The sequence below is a fragment of the Suncus etruscus genome, chromosome X (assembly GCF_024139225.1).
Source record: "Suncus etruscus isolate mSunEtr1 chromosome X, mSunEtr1.pri.cur, whole genome shotgun sequence".
NCBI lineage: Eukaryota > Metazoa > Chordata > Mammalia > Eulipotyphla > Soricidae > Suncus > Suncus etruscus.
The window spans coordinates 7,292,502-7,313,398 of NC_064868.1; the positions used below are offsets into that span (position 1 = coordinate 7,292,502).

The 20,897-nt window shown below is 43.4% G+C and overlaps 2 protein-coding genes across 2 annotated transcripts in view; both read left to right on the forward strand.

Annotated features, from left to right (window-relative positions):
- The window catches only part of ADGRG2 (adhesion G protein-coupled receptor G2), a 69,886-nt gene extending 58,688 nt beyond the window's left edge, over positions 1-11,198 (forward strand). Inside the window, exons 21-25 of the mRNA XM_049767450.1 lie at positions 2,394-2,493; positions 2,992-3,275; positions 5,680-5,781; positions 6,853-7,005; positions 11,014-11,198. Of these exons, the coding sequence (XP_049623407.1) occupies positions 2,394-2,493; positions 2,992-3,275; positions 5,680-5,781; positions 6,853-7,005; positions 11,014-11,198 (824 nt within the window). The remainder of the gene's footprint in view (positions 1-2,393; positions 2,494-2,991; positions 3,276-5,679; positions 5,782-6,852; positions 7,006-11,013) is intronic.
- A 6,941-nt stretch (positions 11,199-18,139) lies between these two features.
- The window catches only part of PHKA2 (phosphorylase kinase regulatory subunit alpha 2), a 68,568-nt gene continuing 65,810 nt past the window's right edge, over positions 18,140-20,897 (forward strand). The window contains exon 1 of the mRNA XM_049766780.1: positions 18,140-18,307. Coding sequence (XP_049622737.1) covers positions 18,230-18,307 — 78 coding nt within the window. The 5' untranslated portion in view covers positions 18,140-18,229. The remainder of the gene's footprint in view (positions 18,308-20,897) is intronic.

Below are 20,897 nucleotides of genomic sequence, written 5' to 3' on the forward strand. Positions count from 1 at the left end.
TAGCCTTGCAAAAGTTCTTCTCAGAATACGTCTCTCCTCCAGAACACAGAACTCTTTAAGTTTAGGACCATAGATCTTCATTGTAATGAAGCCACTCACACTGGGACCAATACACGTACTGTGTTTCATAGACGGAAAAGGCTCATGTTATGATCCTGAGGCCCAAATCTGAGTGTTAGAGCTCCTAGAATCCTCACTCTGTTCTGTGCCTCCTATATCTTACATACACTTGTAACAATATATTCAAAAGGGCACAGGGAATCTACAGATAAAATGTGATAGAACTGCATCCTTCTATTGCCACAACATTGCATCTCATGTCAGCAATTAGTGATGGGTCACAAACTCTTAGATGGTCCCAAATCTACAAGGTTTCTTTCCATCCAAGCCCCTCTCCTCTTCCAAATATAGGTACTTCTCAACTCGCTTTGTCTTAACTCTGGGTGAAAAGATCATCAAACTTATGTTTAAACACTTCAGTTCTTGGGGAGCTCATTACCTTAAAAACAACCAGTTGTTATCTAGAACACTGTGGTTGGTGCTGGTTTTTCTTTTCATTAAGTCCAATTGGCTCCCTGCTGAGACACAGTAGTGTGGGATTTGCTGTCTCAGGAAAATAAAAAAAACTGTAATAGGTCCATACTTCTGCCACTAACCTGTAAGTAGTCTAAATATGCAGTGCCCTTGTTTTAATGTACTTTCCAGGGGAGGTTGTCAAAACAGTTATTGCTATTGTCAGGTGAAGAAACACCTGAAAAATGGCAGGATGACATTCCCTCCACCCCACCCTACATCACACAGCTTCAGAGCAGTCAGGCCTCCTTTTGGCTGCCTAATGGATATTCAGTTCCCTTCTACCATATTATGGCTGCATCTCTGTCCTTCCCTGAGTCTCTCCTTTTCTCCCAGCTCAACATTCCTTTAGATATTCGCTATCCACCTAACCACGTGGTTCTCACTTTGTGAAGATGAACAGAACAACATATTCCACCTGCCCTCTTTCCAAAAAAAGACAAAGGACTAACTTTGCCATTGAGTGTGGATTCTGAAGACAAAGGCCCAATTCTCTAGCTGGGGAGAAGTGACACCACCCATTGTTTTTTTTTAGGTAGAGTGTTGGACTTAGGACAGCATCAGAACCAGTCAGTGTCTCTGGAAGGCACAGCTGTCAAAGAATTAAATCAAATGCTACATGAAATGGTGTTAGAACACCAACCTGTCGTGAAAAGTTGTTGTTGTGTGGGAGGGTGGAACTTGGGGTCATAGTCAGTGGTATTCTGGACTTATCCTGGCTCTGTGCGCAGAGGCCACTTGTGACAGGGCTCTGAGGACCATATGCAGTGCCAGGAATTCAACTCAAGTAGTCTATTGCTAGTTAGGTGTTTTAACCCCTCTACAGATAAGTTATGTGTCTTAACCCCTCTGGCCTAACAAAATTTATTTTTCTTAACTTACCAGAATCTTTTTTTTTGGTTTTTGGATCACACCTAGCAGCACTCAGGGATTACTCCTGGCTCTATGCTCAGAAATCACTCCTGGCAGGCTCGGGGGACCATATTGGATTCTGGGATTCGAACCACTGTCCTTCTGCATGGAAGGCAAATGCCTTACCTCCATGCTATCTCTCCGGCCCCAGCTTACCAGAATCTTGAGAATGGCGGTCAGTCTGATTTCTGCCCAGAGTGTGATGTCTCTGTGCCCCCTCTTAACAGAAATCCCCAAAGCCAATGATAGGGCCTGCATGGTGAGAATCACCAGTCTTAAACCAACCAACTCTGTTGCTCCAACCCAGCAACAAGTTCTAGATAATCAATTAGGGACCATGGGGTTCTTCATGAAAAACTTGAAGGAGGGGATGGTAACTATGTTGACTATGAATCATTTACGATTTACATTTTAGAGTACTTTAATTGGCTTTACTTAACTCTTAAAATAACACTCTTTGTGACTTTAGGGTAAAACTCATTACTGTAGCCAACAAGTGCCAAAATGTCAGAAGAGCATTTCTCAGTCTTGCATAGTCTAGTTTTCAAGGATAGAAGGGTCTGTGTTTTGCAATGATTCAAAATGAAAACTGCTGGGAACACTTCCTCGGGACAGGCTTTTTTAGAATGCCCTAAACTTGAGATAAAAGCCAATGGAGGTGTACAGACCTAGAGGAGGAGCAGATCCATTCTACCTATGTCTCATTGGCTAAGACCCACTTAGCCACACATCTAGCTGCAAGGGAAGCTGGAACAGGTCCAACCACATGCCAAGGAGAAAAAGAACATTGGTTCTGTGACAAGTTCAGCTGCCTCTGCTTCCCAAAGGCAACAGGAAAGGACATATGTTTTATTCTCACCACCTTTGGTTAGTGGAACTGTAGGTGATCAATGTTTTCCATGTCCCAGGAATACCAGCTGTAGTTGTGATCATCATTCTGGCTATATCCCCAGATAGCTATGGACTTGGATCCTATGGGAAATTCCCCAATGACTCATCTGATGACTTGTGAGTATGAACTCCAGGTGGGGAAATGTTAAATGAATGAGAAAGTGGAAGACCTAACCAGCAGCAAATTAACTTCAGTGCTTAAACTAATAAAATCCTATAACACTAGAGCAGCCCACCACAGATATATGAAATGTCATTTACATTATGTTGTAAAAGGCTTGTGGAATTGTAACTCAGATATAAAGGAGGGGTGTAAAACCCTGACTATCTTAAAGTACCTTAGTCAACACATATCCTAAAATAAACCCTTATATTTCATCTTCCCTTCTTTAGTTGTGGGGACCTAGGTTTCCTTTTTTAAAAACGTTTTAAAAAATTAAATAAATCCTTTAACTGAATTACAAAGTTGCTCATGTTGAGTTTTAGTCAATACAATGGGACCTAGATGTCATCTGCTTTTCTCTCTAAACTTGTAGAAAATGTTTCTGTAAATATAAATTCATTGTAGCACTTGAACCCTATTTCAACATTATACTGTTTTTCCCCCAATTCCAGTTGCTGGATCAACAGCAATGCTGTATTCTATGTTACCGTGGTGGGATATTTCTGTGTGATCTTTTTGGTGAACGTCAGCATGTTCATTGTGGTCCTGGTTCAGCTCTGTCGAATAAAAAGGAAGAAGCAATTGGGAGCCCAGCGAAAAACCAGTATTCAAGATCTTAGGAGTGTTGCCGGCCTTACATTTTTACTGGGAATTACTTGGGGCTTTGCCTTCTTTGCCTGGGGACCAGTTAGCACTACCTTCATGTACCTCTTTGCCATCTTTAATACCTTACAAGGTAAGACGTCCACACCAAATTCCAACCTAAAACTGTTGCCACTCAAGTTATTCTGTTTATATGGGGCCAAAGAGCTAGTACAGGAGATGCACTTGCCTTTCATGTGGTTGTTTTGGCCTATCCTGGTTCAATCCCATGTTCTACCATGGGTTACTTCTGACATGAGCTAGAACTAGCTCCTGAGCACCACTGCTTTGGTCCCCAAACCCATGCCCCCTAGAAAAATAATGTCTACAAGGTATTGTTTAGTGCTTCAAGAGATACTCATCTGGGGGCTGGGGAAATTTTACAGGTGGCACTTTGCTTTGTATCCTGCAAACCTAATTCCAATCACCAATGTGTTACCCCCAAGCACCACCAGGGGTCACTCTTGAACGAAGAGCCAGGAATTGCCCTAAGTACCGATGGGTGTAGCCCAAACATCCCCACAAATAAATAAATAAATAAATACATACATACATAAATAAATACATAAATAAAACAGAGATGCTCACCAAAAATCCCTTTAAGAAAGGTGGCTTTGAGATACTTGGAGGATAGAATTTCACGCAATTCAAAAAATTGTGTTCTTATTTAGAGAGTCACGAACTCTTCCATTTGTTCCCCTCTTCCCCCCCCCCCTTAGCTTTTTATTGGAATTTCATGCTTACAGAGAGTATACCTCCCATAAATGTCCCTGGGAGACTAACTGCTCTCACCTAAATCTGGAAATGAGCTTTCAATTCTCTTGAAGATGGTGATAAATGAGAGTAGACAGGCAGACCTGTGGTTGTGGCCTGCCTGAATGGCTACTCATGCTGAGAAATTGCTGTGTTGTGGCTGGCAGCAGGATAAGACACTGTGTGTCTGCTTAGGAAATTCCTGCTCCTTAGTGGACCCCAGCTGCAAGCATTTCCAAGCCTTAAAGAATTACGAATTCTTTAAGATCAGCATGGTCAAAGTCTTGTCAGCTAGAATTCATTTGCAGTGAAATTGCTTTAGCATTAAAAGCCTGAAAGGTAAAAAAAAAAGCCGATATTATAATAAGACAACAAAGGTTCCTTGATTTTCTTTGATTTTACAGTAACTGTTGAGATGTGGTTTTTGCTATTGTCTGGACCATACCAAGGCAGTGTAGGAGATGAGAAATCAAACCTTCAGATTCTGTATGGCCCAGTCCAGTGAGATATTTACCTGGCCCAGGGATGCTTTTTAAGTTACTTATCATTTGCTTGTTTGCAACTTTCTTCTGTTGCCCAGAGTGTCTCCCTGAAGTTCTTTTGAGCAATAAATCATGTTATTGGGGATTTGGTTGGAGAGTAGGGAAAGGAGGTCCATATCCAGTAGTTCTCATGGCTTACTCCTGGCTCTGCATTCAAGAATCACTCATGACTGTGCTTGGGAGACTATATGTGGTGCTTGGAATCAAAGGTTGGCCACGTGCAAGGCAAGCACGGTCCCCATTTTACTGGTCTTTAAAGAAATGCAATTCCATTTCAACCCGAAATTGGATTTCAATGTCCAGTTTTTTCCCCTATGAAATACCAGTTCCTAACTTGGATATCCAAGTTTCTCACTACACAGTATTAAATAGATAACTAATATTTGCCAACAATGGCATATGAAAGTAAGAGACACTTTGGGAAAAATATGTATGCTTAGATCAGACTAATAACAAACACAAAAGCCCCTTCCACATTTTCCTGCCTTGCTTCACTTTCCCAGGGTCTCCTTTCACTAGAATGTGAATGTATTGCTTCATTTATAAGGAACTATTTAGATGGAATGTCTTGTTTCATTTCCAAATGCCCAATTCATAAAGCTCTGGGGATGATTTGAGGAGAAATATAAAAGTTCAGGCTTAGACCTGGCCACCTCCCATTTGATCTCTTTCATAAACACTGTTTCTCCCTTTATAGTAGTCTCACTGGATAGCAAAGGTACAAAGACATGAAGTCGTTGGGGTGGGCACCAGTGCCCTACTCAAACAATGTTAACCTGGAATGTGAGGCTGAGAAGGAAGCTGGTAGACATGGGAGAAGGCAGGGCAGTGGGCTGGAGAAAAGGGTGGGGGTAGGCTATGACTAAGAGTATCTGACAGAACCTGGAAATGGATATTAATTACAGAGGACTGAGGAGGGTGGGATCAGAGCCGAAATCTGAGCTGGATTAGGGTGGAGGACTTGGGCTCAGAATATAGGGAAGGCCTGATATGGGATGAGAGATAAGAGTTTCATTTGGGGAGTAGGGATTCTTCTTCCACAGCACTTTCTGATGATTTTGAACTTCAATATTTGGTTTTAGTTTGCAAAATTTCACTTTGCCTGTAGTTGCCAATGGTTTTTATCTTTTGTGCAAAGTAAACTCATGGCATCCAGCTCTTAGTTTGCAATTCATTGTGTTTATGGGTTTCTTTCTCCCATAGGATTTTTCATATTCATCTTTTACTGTGTAGCAAAAGAGAATGTCAGAAAACAATGGAGGCGGTATCTTTGTTGTGGAAAGTTACGGCTGGCTGAAAATTCTGGTAAAGATTTACTTTACTTTTCTTCTTCTCTGAAATATTGAGGAAAGTTTGAATAAGTTAAGATTCAACCATCTATGCTGAAGGGTTATGGGATTTGGAAATGACAAATATTCTGGAACCTGCTCAATAAAAAATACTGATTGTGAACAATATGGGGAAATAATCTAGCAAACTAAAAATAATAATTACTCAATCTGGGAACTCAGTAAGTGGTGGCAATAGTGTTTGACTGAAGTAACTGAAATTTTTAGAATTTATGTCTTTTGGAGTTCATGTTTTTCATTTACTCAAAACAGTTTTTAATATGTCTCTTCCTAACTTTTGAAATATCAGCTCAACCTCTTTTCCACAGGTCCTGGTTTTTAGTTATTGAACTTGTTTGTAAGCCAAACTGTCCAGACAATACAGTTAACCTGCACTGGGTTATGGGGTTCCAACATAGATTGGGCTATTCTGAAGGTTCTTTCAAGTGTGCTCTGCTGAACTATAGAGCAAAGAACTCATCCTTTTGAAAATTGGAGAAATGCAATATTGTTAGAGAAATGAAATTCCTTTGGCATAAATTGCACCCAACCATAAACACTAGGTCTCTAGTACTACCAAGATCTGCTTGCACAAGGCCAGAGAGTGGTAGTAAATACAGTTCAATCAATTGTGTGGATTTAAGAATCATTACTCATTACTAGCTAGTCAATTTGTGTTCTTAAGACAGCCCCAGATCTAACATACTTCAGACTTCAGTGAATGTTTATAGACATAATCAAATCAGCTTGACTTGTAGTTCCAAGGGAATTTAAGTTACTTTTAAGCAGACACCCATTTAACAGAGATAGATGATAGATATAGATAGATAGATAGATGGATAGATAGATAGATAGATGATAGATAGATAGATAGATAGATAGATAGATAGATAGATAGATAGATAGATAGATAGATAGATAATGGGAGATAATTCCATTCTGAGAATATCAACTGTGAGACTGTTAGAGCAGGGTACTCTGTAATCTGTCTCTTGCATCGAGCTTCAATATACTGCCCTGTTTTTCTGTAATGCTTATTCTGCTATAGACTGGAATAAAAATGCTACTAATGGCTTAAAGAAGCAGGCTGTAAACCAAGGAGTGTCCAGCTCTTCAAATTCCTTACAGTCAAACAGTAACTCCACCCACTCCACCACGCTTCTAGTGAATAATGATTGCTCAGGACTCACAAGCGGGAATGGTATGTACGTCTTGACATAGTATTTCTCAAGCTGGTGTTTGTTGAAAATAGTTCCGTCACCCTTGAACAGTTCCTCTAGGCAAAGTGAAGAATGACCTATATCACAGGTGAATCAAAATATAGCTCCTTAGAAAAGAAGATTTATCAATATCAATTCAAATGTATTAATTTTAGAGCAAATACTAGAATAATTCTTTTTTTCCCAAGGTAGTTTTTTTTGGGGGGGTCTAGGGGATAGTACAGTGGCTAGACACGTGCCTAGTAAGCACCTGACCCAGGTTTGATTCCCGGCACTACATAGTGCCCTGAGCATTTCTGGATATAGATCTCCAGAACCTCTGGGGGTACTCCTAGTATCTCTGGCAGTGCAGGTTTGAGCAGCATCAAATCCACAGGTCTTTGTACTAAACTGGCAGCCCCATTGGCTAAGAATTGCTCATGGGGTCCCCAGATTTCCTGAGCACAACTTGAGGTCCCTTGCCCCACCTCAAAAAGGTTTAAAGATCTACAAGTTTTAAACAATGCAAATCCTGATTTAAATATTACCCAGATCTCCAGGGCTTGGCTATCCCTTGGCAATCAATTTTTTGGGTTCCACTCTACTGGACACAACTTCTACACTTAAATATATCCCTTGTTTTGGGGTTGAAGAGACAGACAGTACAGTGGGTAGCATGCTTGCCTTGCATGTAGCCACCCCTAATTCAAATCTTGACATCCCATATGGACCCTGGAGCACTGTCAGTAGTAATTCTTGAGTGCAGAGCCAGAAGTAACCCCTGACTATTGCTGGGTGTGAACAAAAACAAACACAAAGTTCCTAGTTTTTACTTGGCATGTTTATTCACACCTTCCACATGATGTGCAGTGTCCAAGGTCCCATGAATTATTAGTTCTGGTGTCCATGTATGTCCATGTATGCACCCTATATGAATAGATGACAATGGCTGCAGCTCTCTGCTCATGACATTCTGATATTTCTAGCGAAAATTTCTATAACATTTTCTTTCAAAAGACTGGGCTGTTCATGCCTCATAAATGCTCAACTATTTCTATCTTTCTTGGCGTCTTAATTTATCCTTTGCATTTTTATTTTAAAAATGCCTTACGATTCTTCTGGTATGCTTTCATCCTCTCTGGAGAATTGTCTTTTAGTCTTTGTTTTAGCGTATTAGTTATTTTTCTGAGAAATGCAAATCCATTTATAAGAAGATTTCCATATCTACCTGAGAGTTTCCCTGATGATCACAGATGGGTGTTTCTGCTGGTTCACCCCGACTTTTACAATATAATGGGATGTCTCTAATGCAAAATTTCTCAGCCACAGAACAAAATGACCTACATTTGGGGTAGATGATCCTTTGTGTGTGGGGACTGACTGTGCATTTAGGGATTTGATCTTCACCCACCACATACCAAGGGCATTCATCCATTTGTCCCTCCCCCAGAGCTATAACAACCCAAAATATCTTCAGACACTGTGAAAGGGCCTTCGGGAGATGATATCCCCTCTCCTTGTCCCTGAGAGTATTTGCTATATATGATGAGAGACAGCTGCAATGTGCCCTTTGCTCTTTTCTATAGCTGCCCCAGAGAGAGCTCTGGGTTCTGTGCCAAATAGCTCTGTCAAGAATGGCTCAGTGTGAGTAAACAGAGACGAGGTAAAGGCAATCAGAACGGTTAATGAGTTAGTATGTGATGCAATTGTGAAACAGGGGCATCAGAGGTGTGAGGTGAATTATGGAGTCACTCGAACTACAATTTAGTGAGCACACTGGAGGAACATGGTTGGGTGCTTGAGGGCAGAGTTCTCCATGTCCTGGGAAGAGCTTAACAATGAAGTCTCTCTTGCCTAGTCTATGCCGCAATGACCATCCTTCTAGAATCAGAGGGGATGGGAACAGCCTATTTTGCAAATAGGCTATTTGACCTGGCTGATTTCCCACTGGGATTATTTTGAGGTCTCACAGTGAAGGTGGAGTGCCTGTTAGGCCTCCAAACTGACCAAGTGTTTCATGCCCCTAACATGCATTTTGCCTGACACATTCCTTACCAAAATCTACACTGAGACTAGGTAGTTTCAGAAAAGGAACTGGAAATTGGTTGGTTTATTATACCAGGTCACATGCTCCTGCACCAAGACCTGCTATTAATGACAGTTGTACACTATTTTGGACAATGTCCAAAGGGATGTGTGTTCACCAGGCCCATCTCCTCATTGGAGAGAAAAGATGCATCTCTGGTCAGAGATGCCTCAGAGGCTTGTGTGCCAGCAGTCACCTTACTGTTGGAATAAAATAAATCACATTGATACCATCATTTCTTTTTTTTTTTTGGGGGGGGGCCACACCCGTTTGACGCTCAGGGGTTACTCCTGGCTATGTGCTCAGAAATCGCCCCTGGCTTGGGGGGACCATATGGGACGCCGGGGGATCGAACCGCGGTCCTTCCTTGGCTAGCGCTTGCAAGGCAGACACCTTACCTCCAGCGCCACCTACCCGGCCCGATACCATCATTTCTAAGACATATAACTCACTATCTGAAACCTTCATTTCTTCTTTGTTTTTCTGATGCCAGGGATCCAACACAGTACTTTGCCCAAGCAAAGCATACAGTATATTCTTGAGATACATCGGGACCTATAAAAAAACTTCATTTCTGAAATGGGGATAAAAGAGTATTTATCACGTAAGGTTGTAGATGAGATCCTGCTTCCAGAGCCCTCAGCTCTATTATCATTGATTATAATTATGACATTAATGAACAAATGCGTTTGATATTCCACTTGCTATGCCATCTCTGTACAATGGTCAGAAGGATGATGCTGATAATGGGTTTCAGTAGCAATGGCTGGCCTCCCTCAATGCACACAGAACCTCAGGACATCAAGAGGGTTGGAGAGGGGCAGGGGCAGGCCACAGCAGTTCTAGAACAGAGTCCACGCACTGGTGCTGGTCTGCAAGTGTAAAATTGCTGAAGAATGCTGCTCTTATGTGCCCAGCTGCTCCCTGGCATGGACTTTGTAGTTTTCTCTTGATGAATTAGGCCTATCCCAGTTTAGTAGGTGAGTCTGCACAAGTCTCTAAGATGTAATTTCTTACTACCACTGTGGGAGCTGAGTTTTCTGGCCTTCTCTGAGAACAAGATTTATCTTACAGGAATTATAGGCAACCAAGAACTTTAAAGGGGGCTCTATAGGTATCTGTTACCTAGAACTTCTTGAGGAGACCAGCATACTCGATTTAGTGAGATTTTTATTATTCGTATACTAGTTACTTGAAGTCATTATATGTTCAATCAAAGTTAGGAAATGAGCAAGTAAAAGATTCAGCAAATTGTTTTACCTTCTTTTTTTTTTTAACTTTTTTTTTTGGTGGTTTTTTTTTTTGGGTCACACCCGGCAGTGCTCAGGGATTATTCCTGGCTCCAGGCTCAGAAATTGTTCCTGGCAGGCACGGGGGACCATATGGGACGCCGGGATTCGAACCGATGATCTCCTGCATGAAAGACAAACACCTTACCTCCATGCTATCTCTCCAGCCCCTGTTTTGCCTTCTAATCTGACCATTTCATTAAAAAAAACTTGGGGCCAGAGCAGTGGCACAAGCGGTAGGGTGTTTTTGCCTTGCATGCGCTGACCTAGGATGGTCCACAGTTCAATCCCCCGGTGTTCCATATGGTCCCCCAGGCCAGGAGTGATTTCTGAGTGCAGAGACAGGAGTAACCCGTGAGTGTCACCAGATGTGGCCCCAAAACCACACACACACACACACACACATACACACACACACACTTGCCATAGACACCTGGTATCTGAGTCAGTCTCTGTTTTGCTTCCTCGTAGTAGTCCTAGGGAAGAAAAAAAATGGAAGTCAAATATGACAGTGTATCGTAAACATTTTTGTGGAAAAGGTCTGTGTGTACCTACTTTAGACCAGGTGGGGTTGAAGTCTTATTTTAAAGGTTTGTGTGGATTCCTCATGGCACCCTGATGTTGTCATTCTATAGGGAATGCATCCACGGAGAAGAATGGCGTTTCTTTCAGTGTTCAGAATGGAGATGTATGCCTGCATGACTTCACTGGCAAACAGTTCGTGTTCCATGAGAAAGAAGAAACATGCAATGGCAAGAGCCGGATCGCCCTCAGAAGGACTTCGAAGCGGGGAAGCTTACACATTATCGAGCAAATGTGATTTATTTTTGCTCCTAATATCAAAGTATCAGAGGCTTGACTGTGTGAACAGGTCTAGTTTTACCTTTGCCACAATGTGAGATGTATGAAAATCAACTAGTTTTCTACACAGCCACCTTAGAAGGGGGCATAAGCTAATTGAGGGTTGTGGGTCCTCGTGGAGGAGGAAATGAAGACTTTTAGATTAGGTTCTAGATATATGTGATTTGGTTTCTGATTCTTCATCTTAAAAGAAGATTTCTCTTTAAGGGCTGGGGATAGAGAGTACAATGGGTAAAGCACTTGCTTAGCATGTGGCTGAGCCTAGCCATCAATCCTGGCACAATATCATGTTTCCTGAACACCACCAGGTGCCACTTCTGATCTCAGAGCTATGAATAGCCCTTGAGATAGGGGTATAGTGCCTCCCAAAATATTGTTTTTAAACAACACACTAAGGGAAAAACATGTTTTAAAAAGAAAAGTACTTCCTCCCCTAGCACATTTAAAAAAGGTTCGGTTATCTTGGGTAACATCCTGTAAAGTAATTGTTGACTTCAGCCTGTTGGTGAGTTTAGCTGTGCATGCCTTCGTGGTAAATAAGCTAAATTCTAGTGACCCACATGTTGAAAATTGTCTGCCTACATTTTTTGTATTTATTTTCTACTGTGTAAATTTATTTCTTTGTAGAATTATGGTTGTGTTGTTGTGTCTAATGTGACAATCCAGAAAATCTAACCCTCTTTGGGAGATCATATGGCATGTGAAATACAGAAACATCACGGAAATCAAGTTATGACAAGACCAGAGTAATAGCATAGTGGCTACGGCACTTGCCTTATATATGGCAGATGCTGGTTTGATCTCTGACACCACATGATCCCCTGAGCCTTGAGTGGCAGCCCTGGAAGCCCCTGAGTACTGCCTGGGTCACCCCTGGCTCCATCAAGCTGCTTCTTTAGGCTTTGCATTGAAGCTCTAGCCAAGTTGGCCAAGAATTTCTGGGATGGAGCCACAAGATGGGATCCCCAATCCTCCTGAGCACCATCAGAGGCCCCTCAAAAAGGAGAAAGGAAAAAAAGACAAAGAAAAAAATGATGCCAGCCAGATTGGAGAAATGTGAACAGACAGATCCACAATGATCTCAGATGGAGTCTTTGAGTGACTTTTAGAGATGCCCACACTGGGTGAATACAGCCCCCTTGGCTCAAGGTTTGGGAAACAGTGTGTATATCATGTTTTAATCCCACTCACCCTTTATGGAAAAACCAGTATGACTAAATAACATCCAATGCCCATCTCCTCTCTTGACATAATCATCCTTAATCATCCCATAATGAACCTGATCACCAGGCAGTTCCACCGACTACCTTGGTTACAGGGAGGAACGGAATTATAATCTGGACCACACAGGTCAGGAAAATTGAAAACACAGAAGAGATAGACACTGCTGCTTCTCCTATCCCCAGAGCCTGTCTAAAAAGGGGAGCGAGCCTCTATGGGAAAAACATGCTATTGCTTGTCTTTACAAAGGTAACTGCTACATGGTACTTGGTTGACTATCAGATTGTAGACTCTGACCTAGCCAGAGCTCTACTAATTTTTGCTAAAGTGACAAGTGTTGAAAGAGTCTATAGTGACAGGACAAAAGGGATCAACTCTTGGGAGCAGTGAACCAGACTGCAAGGCTTTTGTTTGCATTTGTATCAAACCCTGATTTCTCCTCCTTAGAGGCAGTCTCTGGCTTCCCACTTATAGCCGCTGGGGCTGAGCATTCACTATGTCCTTACAAGGAAACACTTCCCTGCCCTGCTGTTAGGCATTCCATGAAGGCTCCCTTGCATAGTTCTTCAGTGACTGTTATGTCCCTGTCATCTACTGCTCAGAGTGCTGATTTAGCTTGGCACTAGTTTTCCTCTGCTTTGTCTTGTATTTATATGTTAGATATAGAATATGCAATCACTACAAATTTTAAATCCTCCAAATAAATTTGAAGTGAGCTCCTCTTCCTATGAGAAATCGTGTGCAGACATATTTGTGTCTCTCCCTCGAGGAACACATGGAAATTGCCCTTCTTGGGAGCCCAAGTACATGGGGGCCAGTGAGAGGAGAGTTCTATCTCCCAAGTTCCATTTCTGGGGCCTCTTCCTCACTTTTTCTCTTATTCTTTCAAGATGGGGTTTGGTATGCAGGTATGCATGAGGTCCTCACATTCAGAGGTCCACCTGGAAGCTACTTCCCTAGCTTTGAATTTGGGGTTTCTAGGGGTTGCCAAATCAGGGAAGCTGGTCTCCTCTGTAAGTATCTCATCCAAGACACAGATGCTAAAGACACAGGTACTAAAGATTCAAGACACAGGTACTAAATTGAGATGCCCTAGAATTGACAGCGAGACCCCAGAGATCAGAGCTCCCACATCTTTATTCTGTACCCAATGTGCATCAAACAATGTTCCATGTCTAGCCAATGTCCTTTAGATGGTCAAGTCCCCTCCCCACTTCTTGTATCTAGACTGTGGTCTTTAAACCCAATTCTTTTGCTTTTTATTTTTTTTTAACTTCAGACAGTTAAGGGGTAGGACAAAGTGTCCTCTTTTGGTATAAAACTAGTCTCAGACTTTGAGACTTTATCGAGGGGCCAATGAAGCCAATATGAGGAGGCAAAGAGTGGTACAACAGCGGACAATACTTGAAGTAGTTCCTCAGAACCTTACAAAGTGTTTCTCCCAAAACACTGTAATCATGAAGATCATAAAGTCATTCCGTTCAAGCATGAAGCAGTGTCATGGCTATTCTCCACAGAAATGGTAAGATGGCTTCATGTGAATACTGAATTGTGTCTAACAAGGCAGATTTGTGACGGCATCTTGATCAAGAGCTAATGTACTAAAATGACAACTTCCCAAATGGACTTATGTGTTTGTCATTTTCTCTCCAAGAGAGCATTTAAAAGGATCTTTTAAATCTGCCACACAATTCACTGCCACAATTGGACTTAGAAAAGGAAAAATGACAGACTGGACGGACATGAGAACGGAACTAGGAAATGGGGAGAATTCTTATCGGTATAATACTTTTGCCCTTCTCTAGGGCCCACCTTCTTAAATTGTGGGTAATGTAAATGTATGTTGGGGAGGGAGGGTCACAAAATTGTTGTTTTAAAATAAATTTCTTTATGATTCATCACTAAATGTTTGTTTGGGCTCTTTGCCTGGGCTTCTGTGAACATTTCACTGGCAAAAAGGGGTCACAAGGAGAAAACGTTTAAGAAGCACTACTCTAGGATACAATGACCTAAAGTTGGGGCACAGAAAAAGTGAGCACATTTGAAAAGTGTCCTCCTAAAATATTTATACAAATAGCCTGTTCTGTGCTAAAATCTTCTGCTCCATGATTTCTCCCTTTAGCCTCTCAGCATCTCATTAGCTTCAACTAGAGAAAAATTCACACTCTTTACAACAGTGTGATGAGAACCAATATGGTGCCCAGTCAACTACCATTGCATTATCACAGAAATAACTGAATTTTTAACAACTTGAGTCAAACTAACCTTCTCCTCAGTGTCAAAACTGGAGTGTTTTTCTTTAAAGACTTGAATAAAGTAAAAAATTGCTGAGGTTTCTACTTTCCACCCTCCGTATCAGAAGCCCCTTGAGGCGGGACAACAGGCAGACTGCTGGGTGACACTATCCAGGGTCTGGTTTGGGTGTGATTTTGAAGATTGCGAACCAGTTTCCAAAGCAATAAGCATAACTATTTACACTCCATATTTGATTCTTTTTGTTGTTGTTTTTCAAATAATTTTAAAAGATTTTTTCCTTTATTTTGTATTTAGTTTTAAAAGGCTTCTTGGGACCAGAGCAGAGGCACAGTGGTAGGGTGTTTGCCTTGCACATGGCTGACCAGGATGAACTGTGGTTCGATCCTCCAGCATCCCATATGGTACCCAAAGCCAGGAGCAATTTCAGAATGCATAGCCAGAAGTAATCCCTGAGTGTCACCAGATGTGCACCCTCCCAAAAAAGTAGAAAATAAAATGGCTGATTCTTGACAAAAATTGAGAAATTATTTGGAGACGAGTTTCAATTGTCTTGTGTTTGGTTTGGGATCATTCCTGGGGGTGTTCGGGGATATTCCTGCCTCTGCTTAGGGATCACTCCTGGTAGTAATCAGGGGGTACCATATGTGGTCCCAAGGATCAAAAATTGTTCTGAAGTTTAGCTGTGTGCAAGGCAAACACGCTACTTGCTATGACGGGAAGGGGGTCTTCATGTTTATAGGAATCAAAATATGAAAACTTTGAATGTCAGAGGCAGGAAATGCTAAAATATGGCTTTGATATTCAGATAGTTCCACTTCTCACTCAAGATGTTAACACTAAGAGGCTGGAGAGCTTGTACAAGGGTTAAGGCACTTAACTTGTTAAGGCCAACCTCAGTTGATCTTTGGCATCCCACATGGTCTCCTGAACACTTGGAATGACACCAAGCACAAAGCCAGGAGTAAGTCCTTAATACTCTTGAAAATAACTAAAGCTCATTTGGAAACTAAAATGTGTGAGCCTTCTTGTTTTCCACTATGAATTTCAAGCATCTTGAACAATTTGGCTCCTATGGCAATATGAAAGAAAGCATAGACTAAAACCTAAGGCGGTATGTAGGCAGGCCACACCAAGTGTATGTGGGGGAAACATGTGTAGGAAGAGTTTACTAAAAATCAACTCAAGAAACAGAAAATGTTTCCAAACTCAATAGAAATGCCAGGTTATGATCAAAAGGCATCAGTTATTTCCCTCAAGGGTGCAAAAGCATCACTCAGTGTGAACACAAGCAGCAAAGGAAGAAAGCAATGATGGCAGCTTTTAGTTGTGGAGGAATACATGAGCAGTCTAGTAGTAAAATGCAGACTCATGTTCACAAAATGATTTCATGATAATAACTTAATGTCTGGTTTTGTTCACGGCTGTAGAAAATTCAACAGACATGTTATGTGAAGTGCTGCATATTTTTAAGAACCAGCTGAAAGGGGCTTAGGAAGATAGTACAGGGGTTAAGGTATTTGCCTTGCCATGAAGCTGACCCTAATATCATCCCTGCAACTACATCTGTTTCCAGGAATTCACCAGGTAGGCCTTGCTCCTGAGCACAGTCCCAGGAGTAGCCCCAGGAGCCTAGAAGAGTTTGTCCCAACTCTCACCTATCCTGGGAAAGATAAATAAATCAATAGAAGAAAAAAATTTTAAATAAGGTAGCTTTATGAGAACTCCTTATGAATTTCTAAAATGTACTTGTTTAGGTCATTACATGGGGCACCCAGTCAAGAAGGGTTGATCTTTATTCATCTATTCCCCATAAATTAAACTCCAAGGATATGCTCAAAACTATACGGGACCTGGTAGGGGATGCCAAAGCAGTAATTTACCATCCAGTGGGCAAATGATTCCTCCTGTGAAAATCCAGGACCTTGTCAAAGCAATCTGTTCTTGTCGAATATTAAAATCGGCTATTATTTACCCAGTCTCTTCCCCTGTGGTCCTGCTAAGTGCTTGACATCCATTCTCCTGAGCTTCCCAGCCCTTTAAGAAGGTAGATAACTTAGCATCACCCCCATTTTACACATAAAAAGTATTGCATTTCAAGCAGCTCAAACAGCGTGCCAAAGGTCACACACGACACTCTGGCAATGGCACAAGGTTGAATTTGACCTCTGAGAACTGAGCCCAAAATCTAGGCTCTTAACTGGTGAAGGAGAAGGCTGCTCAGAGCTAAAAGCTCAAGAGACAAGGAGCAGACAGAAGGACCTTTTATTGATGCAAGTCATCAGCAACCTCGTGGACACCAACTAACGGAGCATTGGCAGGAACACCAAATTAGCCGAGTAGACCGGCCGAATTCACTTAGGACTAGATTTCGGTGAAAAATACATATTTTATTTTATGATTTTATCTATTATTATTTTTATTTTATTATTCGATTTCGGGGGTGGCCCCGAAAAACCTGGGAAGTCAAGTTGTAGGCTGGCAGGAGATGAACTGCAGATGTGCGGCTCCACCTCTGGAACCGCACTCGCTGGGTTGCGGGAAGTCCAAGGGGAACCCTCGGGGCCCCGGGGGGCGGGCCTATTTCTCCCGCCTCTAAGGGGTGGCGGCAAGGGGCAGCGAGGCCCATGGGTAAGGGCCTCCTCTGCGCCTCACAGCATCCGGGATCGAGTTTCCCGGCCCGCCGGCGGGCCTCCTTCTTACTCCCCAGGCTCGGAACGAAGCTGCAGAAGGTCCGAATCTAAGCGTCTACACGAGCCCCTCACCTGGACACTCAAGGCCGGAATATACGGGGTCCGCCCGCCCAGGGAGGGGTGTGGCCAGGGGCGTGGCCAGGGGCGTGTTGGGGGTGTGCCCGGGGCGCGCAGGTGGCCAAGATGACAGCGAGGCCTGTCTGTCCAGCGCCCGCTGAGGTAGGGAGGAGGCGGCCGAGAGGGAAGTCTGAGGCTCCGGGGGGGCCGAGCTGGTTCCTATCCGAGCCCAGTTCTCCGCGACTTCCGCGGGCCCCTTTCTTTGAGCTCCCCCCTCTGGCGGCGCGGCGGAGGCTCGATGACGCCTTGGGGGCGGTTCCGGGGCGGAGCCAGGAATGGGCCTCGGCGGGCCGAGAAGGTCAAGGCGGGTTGGCGGTTTTCCCGGGGTCCTCCTGTTCCTCGATCGTGGAAGATCAAAACTAAGAATCAGTGCCAGCGGCGTCGCCCCGCTCCTTTCCCCGGCCCTCCATTTTTCTAGAGGCCTCTCCCTGCACCCTGCTGTCCGACCCGCACCCCTGAGCGTCAGGGCCCAGGCGGGATCTGGTCCTGGCGGGGCTGCCCTAAGTGCTTGCCCCATCCCGCTGGCCCCGGCCCGCGTCAGCCTCACCGAACTCCGGTTTGGTTCGGACCTCACACTTCCATTCTCTCTCCTTTGCCAAAGTTCCAACCCCTACAGCCGGGTTCCGTCCGGAAGCCCGCTGGGACGCTGCCGCTAGTGGACCTACTTGCCAACAGCGCCCACCAGACCCCAGGAACATCACCCAGGATGAGGAGCAGGAGCAATTCTGGGGTCCGCTTGGACGGGTATGCCCGACTGGTGCAGCAAACCATCCTGTGTTACCAGGTAAGAGACCACCGGATGTGCCCTCTTGTGCTCTGACTTCCCACCCTGGAATAAGCTTTTTTCTCTTTCAGTCCACCCCAGGCTGGCCCTTCAGTCTCCCCACTAACATCCCCACCCCATCATCTTGAAGCGGTGCAGCCTGAAGTGCTGTGCACCCACTCTTCGGACCATTAGTGGGAATGCAAAACGGAAAGAGGCAACCCTGGGTGCCAGATAACATGTGCTTGGACTTCCTCTTGGGTGAGGGAGGACGTGTCCACATTGGACAGAGCCCACTGTCGGGGGGACCAGCAGCTCCTGGGGTTCGCAGACCACTCCTGAGCATGAGGTGCTGTTTCCCTCAATTGCTTGCTTGGAGAGCCCACCTAGGAGGGCCTTGGGATTCACTCAGGCTGCACTTTTATGACCGAGATGTGTAAACCGCGGCACAAATGGTGACAGATGTAAGAAGTTTGACCAAAGGCACGCCTCAAGCAGTGGTCAAGTACAAGGAGATGAGCGGAATAGCCAAGTGCTCAGGCGTGAGCGTGTGGGGGGTTCAGGCTGTGTGGCACCCTTCATGGAAAAGCCACGGGACTAATTTTAAATTTAAATTTAATTTTAAATTTTAATTACTTTCTTTAAACACCGTGGTTACAAGGTTGTTCATAATACAGTTGTTGTTTTCATAATTGCAAAGTTATTCATGATTGAGTTTCAGCCATACAGTGTACAACACCCTTCAGCAGTGCACATTTCCTGCACGGGACTATTTTTACTCTCCATGAACACTGGGCTATTTGGCTCGTCTTTGGTTAGCAGCTACTATATATAGAGCAGTCAAGATGGTGCCATTCCATGCTTTAAAAGCCCTCAGGGTTATTGGGAACTGTCTCTGCTCCCAGGCCACTCACCAGTTTCCTTTCTCCACCAATTTCAGCTGTGATGTGCAGTTTTCAGCTCTGATAGGCAGCCTCACTTTGGTCTTTTACATGCCAGGTACTCAGGCCTGTTATGTTCCAGACCCATTCTCCCAGGAGCGGATTAAGGCCTGTGAGCCACACAGATCCCATGCCTTCATGAAGTCATGAAGGTGTGGTGATGAAGAGTGGGTGCCTATCTATTGTGGGGCACCACTAGGCAAGAGTCCAGAGCAAGTTCCTTTGCTCTTGGTAGGGAGGACTTTGCTGTATCTACACTGTCTCCCTTCACACTTGGTCCATGTGCTCCCTCTCCCAATGACCCCAGTACTGAACCTCACTGATTTCTGGGAGACATTTCTTATGTCACCCACAGATGTGGTGAAAGCAGTAGGCCCAGGGAGCTTGGCACATTTGTTCCTTTGGCATCTGGCAGTGCCACTGGAAAAGGTCCCCTCGAGGCCTGGTGGAGAAAGCATTTTCCCTGCAAGCCCTGAGCTGCCTCAGGCCCAGCTATTGATCCAGTTTCCTCCCTCCAGAGCAGAGGAACAGCAAAGCCCGCTGTGTTGGACTTTCCCCTTCAGCATTTTAATGATTAAAAATAAGTAGGAAGGGGAGGGGAAAATAGTCGTCTGAGTCTTCAGCTATATTTATTTTGGGGGTAGTTAGATAAGAAACCCACAGGTTGGCCCTCTATTTCCCTTCCTGGCTTCATTGTGAAGTGTTTGGTTAGCCACAATCTTCCAAGAAAACTTTGGATGGTGACGTCCCATCCACCAGTGTAGGCAGGAGCCCTCTGTAGCCTGCCTAACTCACCCCATCCTGCCCCAAGTCTCATTCTCAACAGTGTCACCCTCACACCTTCAAGGCCACCCTGTCTTTTCTGAGTGACTTCACACAGCTTATATGATCTCTCTGGGAAAATGAAGGAGCTGGGCTGGGGGAATGACTTCAGCAGTAGAGCCTGTGCCTTGTATGTGTGAGCCCTTTATTTTGTCCCTGGCAACCCCACAAGAAAAAAGAGAGAGAATGAGCAATATTGCATTTATTTTCCCACAATAAAATAAACAGTGAACTTAATTCAGTTCTAAAGTTCATGCCATGTCTTCCTGTCTCCTTGAGCTACATGAAAATATTGTTATGAATCATTTTTCACTGTCATAGAGTACAAGCACTGAACTTTTTCTGGATTGCTATATAAACTGAGATAAATTTCCATTAAGTTCACTCATTAGGAATCACTCAATGTTCGATATAACAAATTCAGAGTAATTCTTCTGTTAGAGGCAGTAGTTTGCTTATATCGGGTCAAATGTTGACTAATTCCTTTGCCTTGTCTGTGAAAGGGAACTTAAATGAGTTATTTGCTAGCTAGCGTTGCTACTTAAATAGCAGTTGACTATATAGATCAAAGAAGGAAAGAGCTACACTTGTAAAGAGACATTTTATAGATTTGATGTTGTATATATAGAATAACATAATAAAATAAAAAAGGCACTAGGGACTGTCTTCACATATTTATTAACTTAAAAAATGTCCCCATTAATCCTAACCTGGGAAAGAGCTATTAACTTTGTGCTTTTCTTCCATATTGCCTATGTTTGAAGTCTTATGAATTGGTCATTTCACAGTGGTGATACAGGACTATGGATAATAATAATCAAGACAGTTCATTGAAACCACAGTTATTT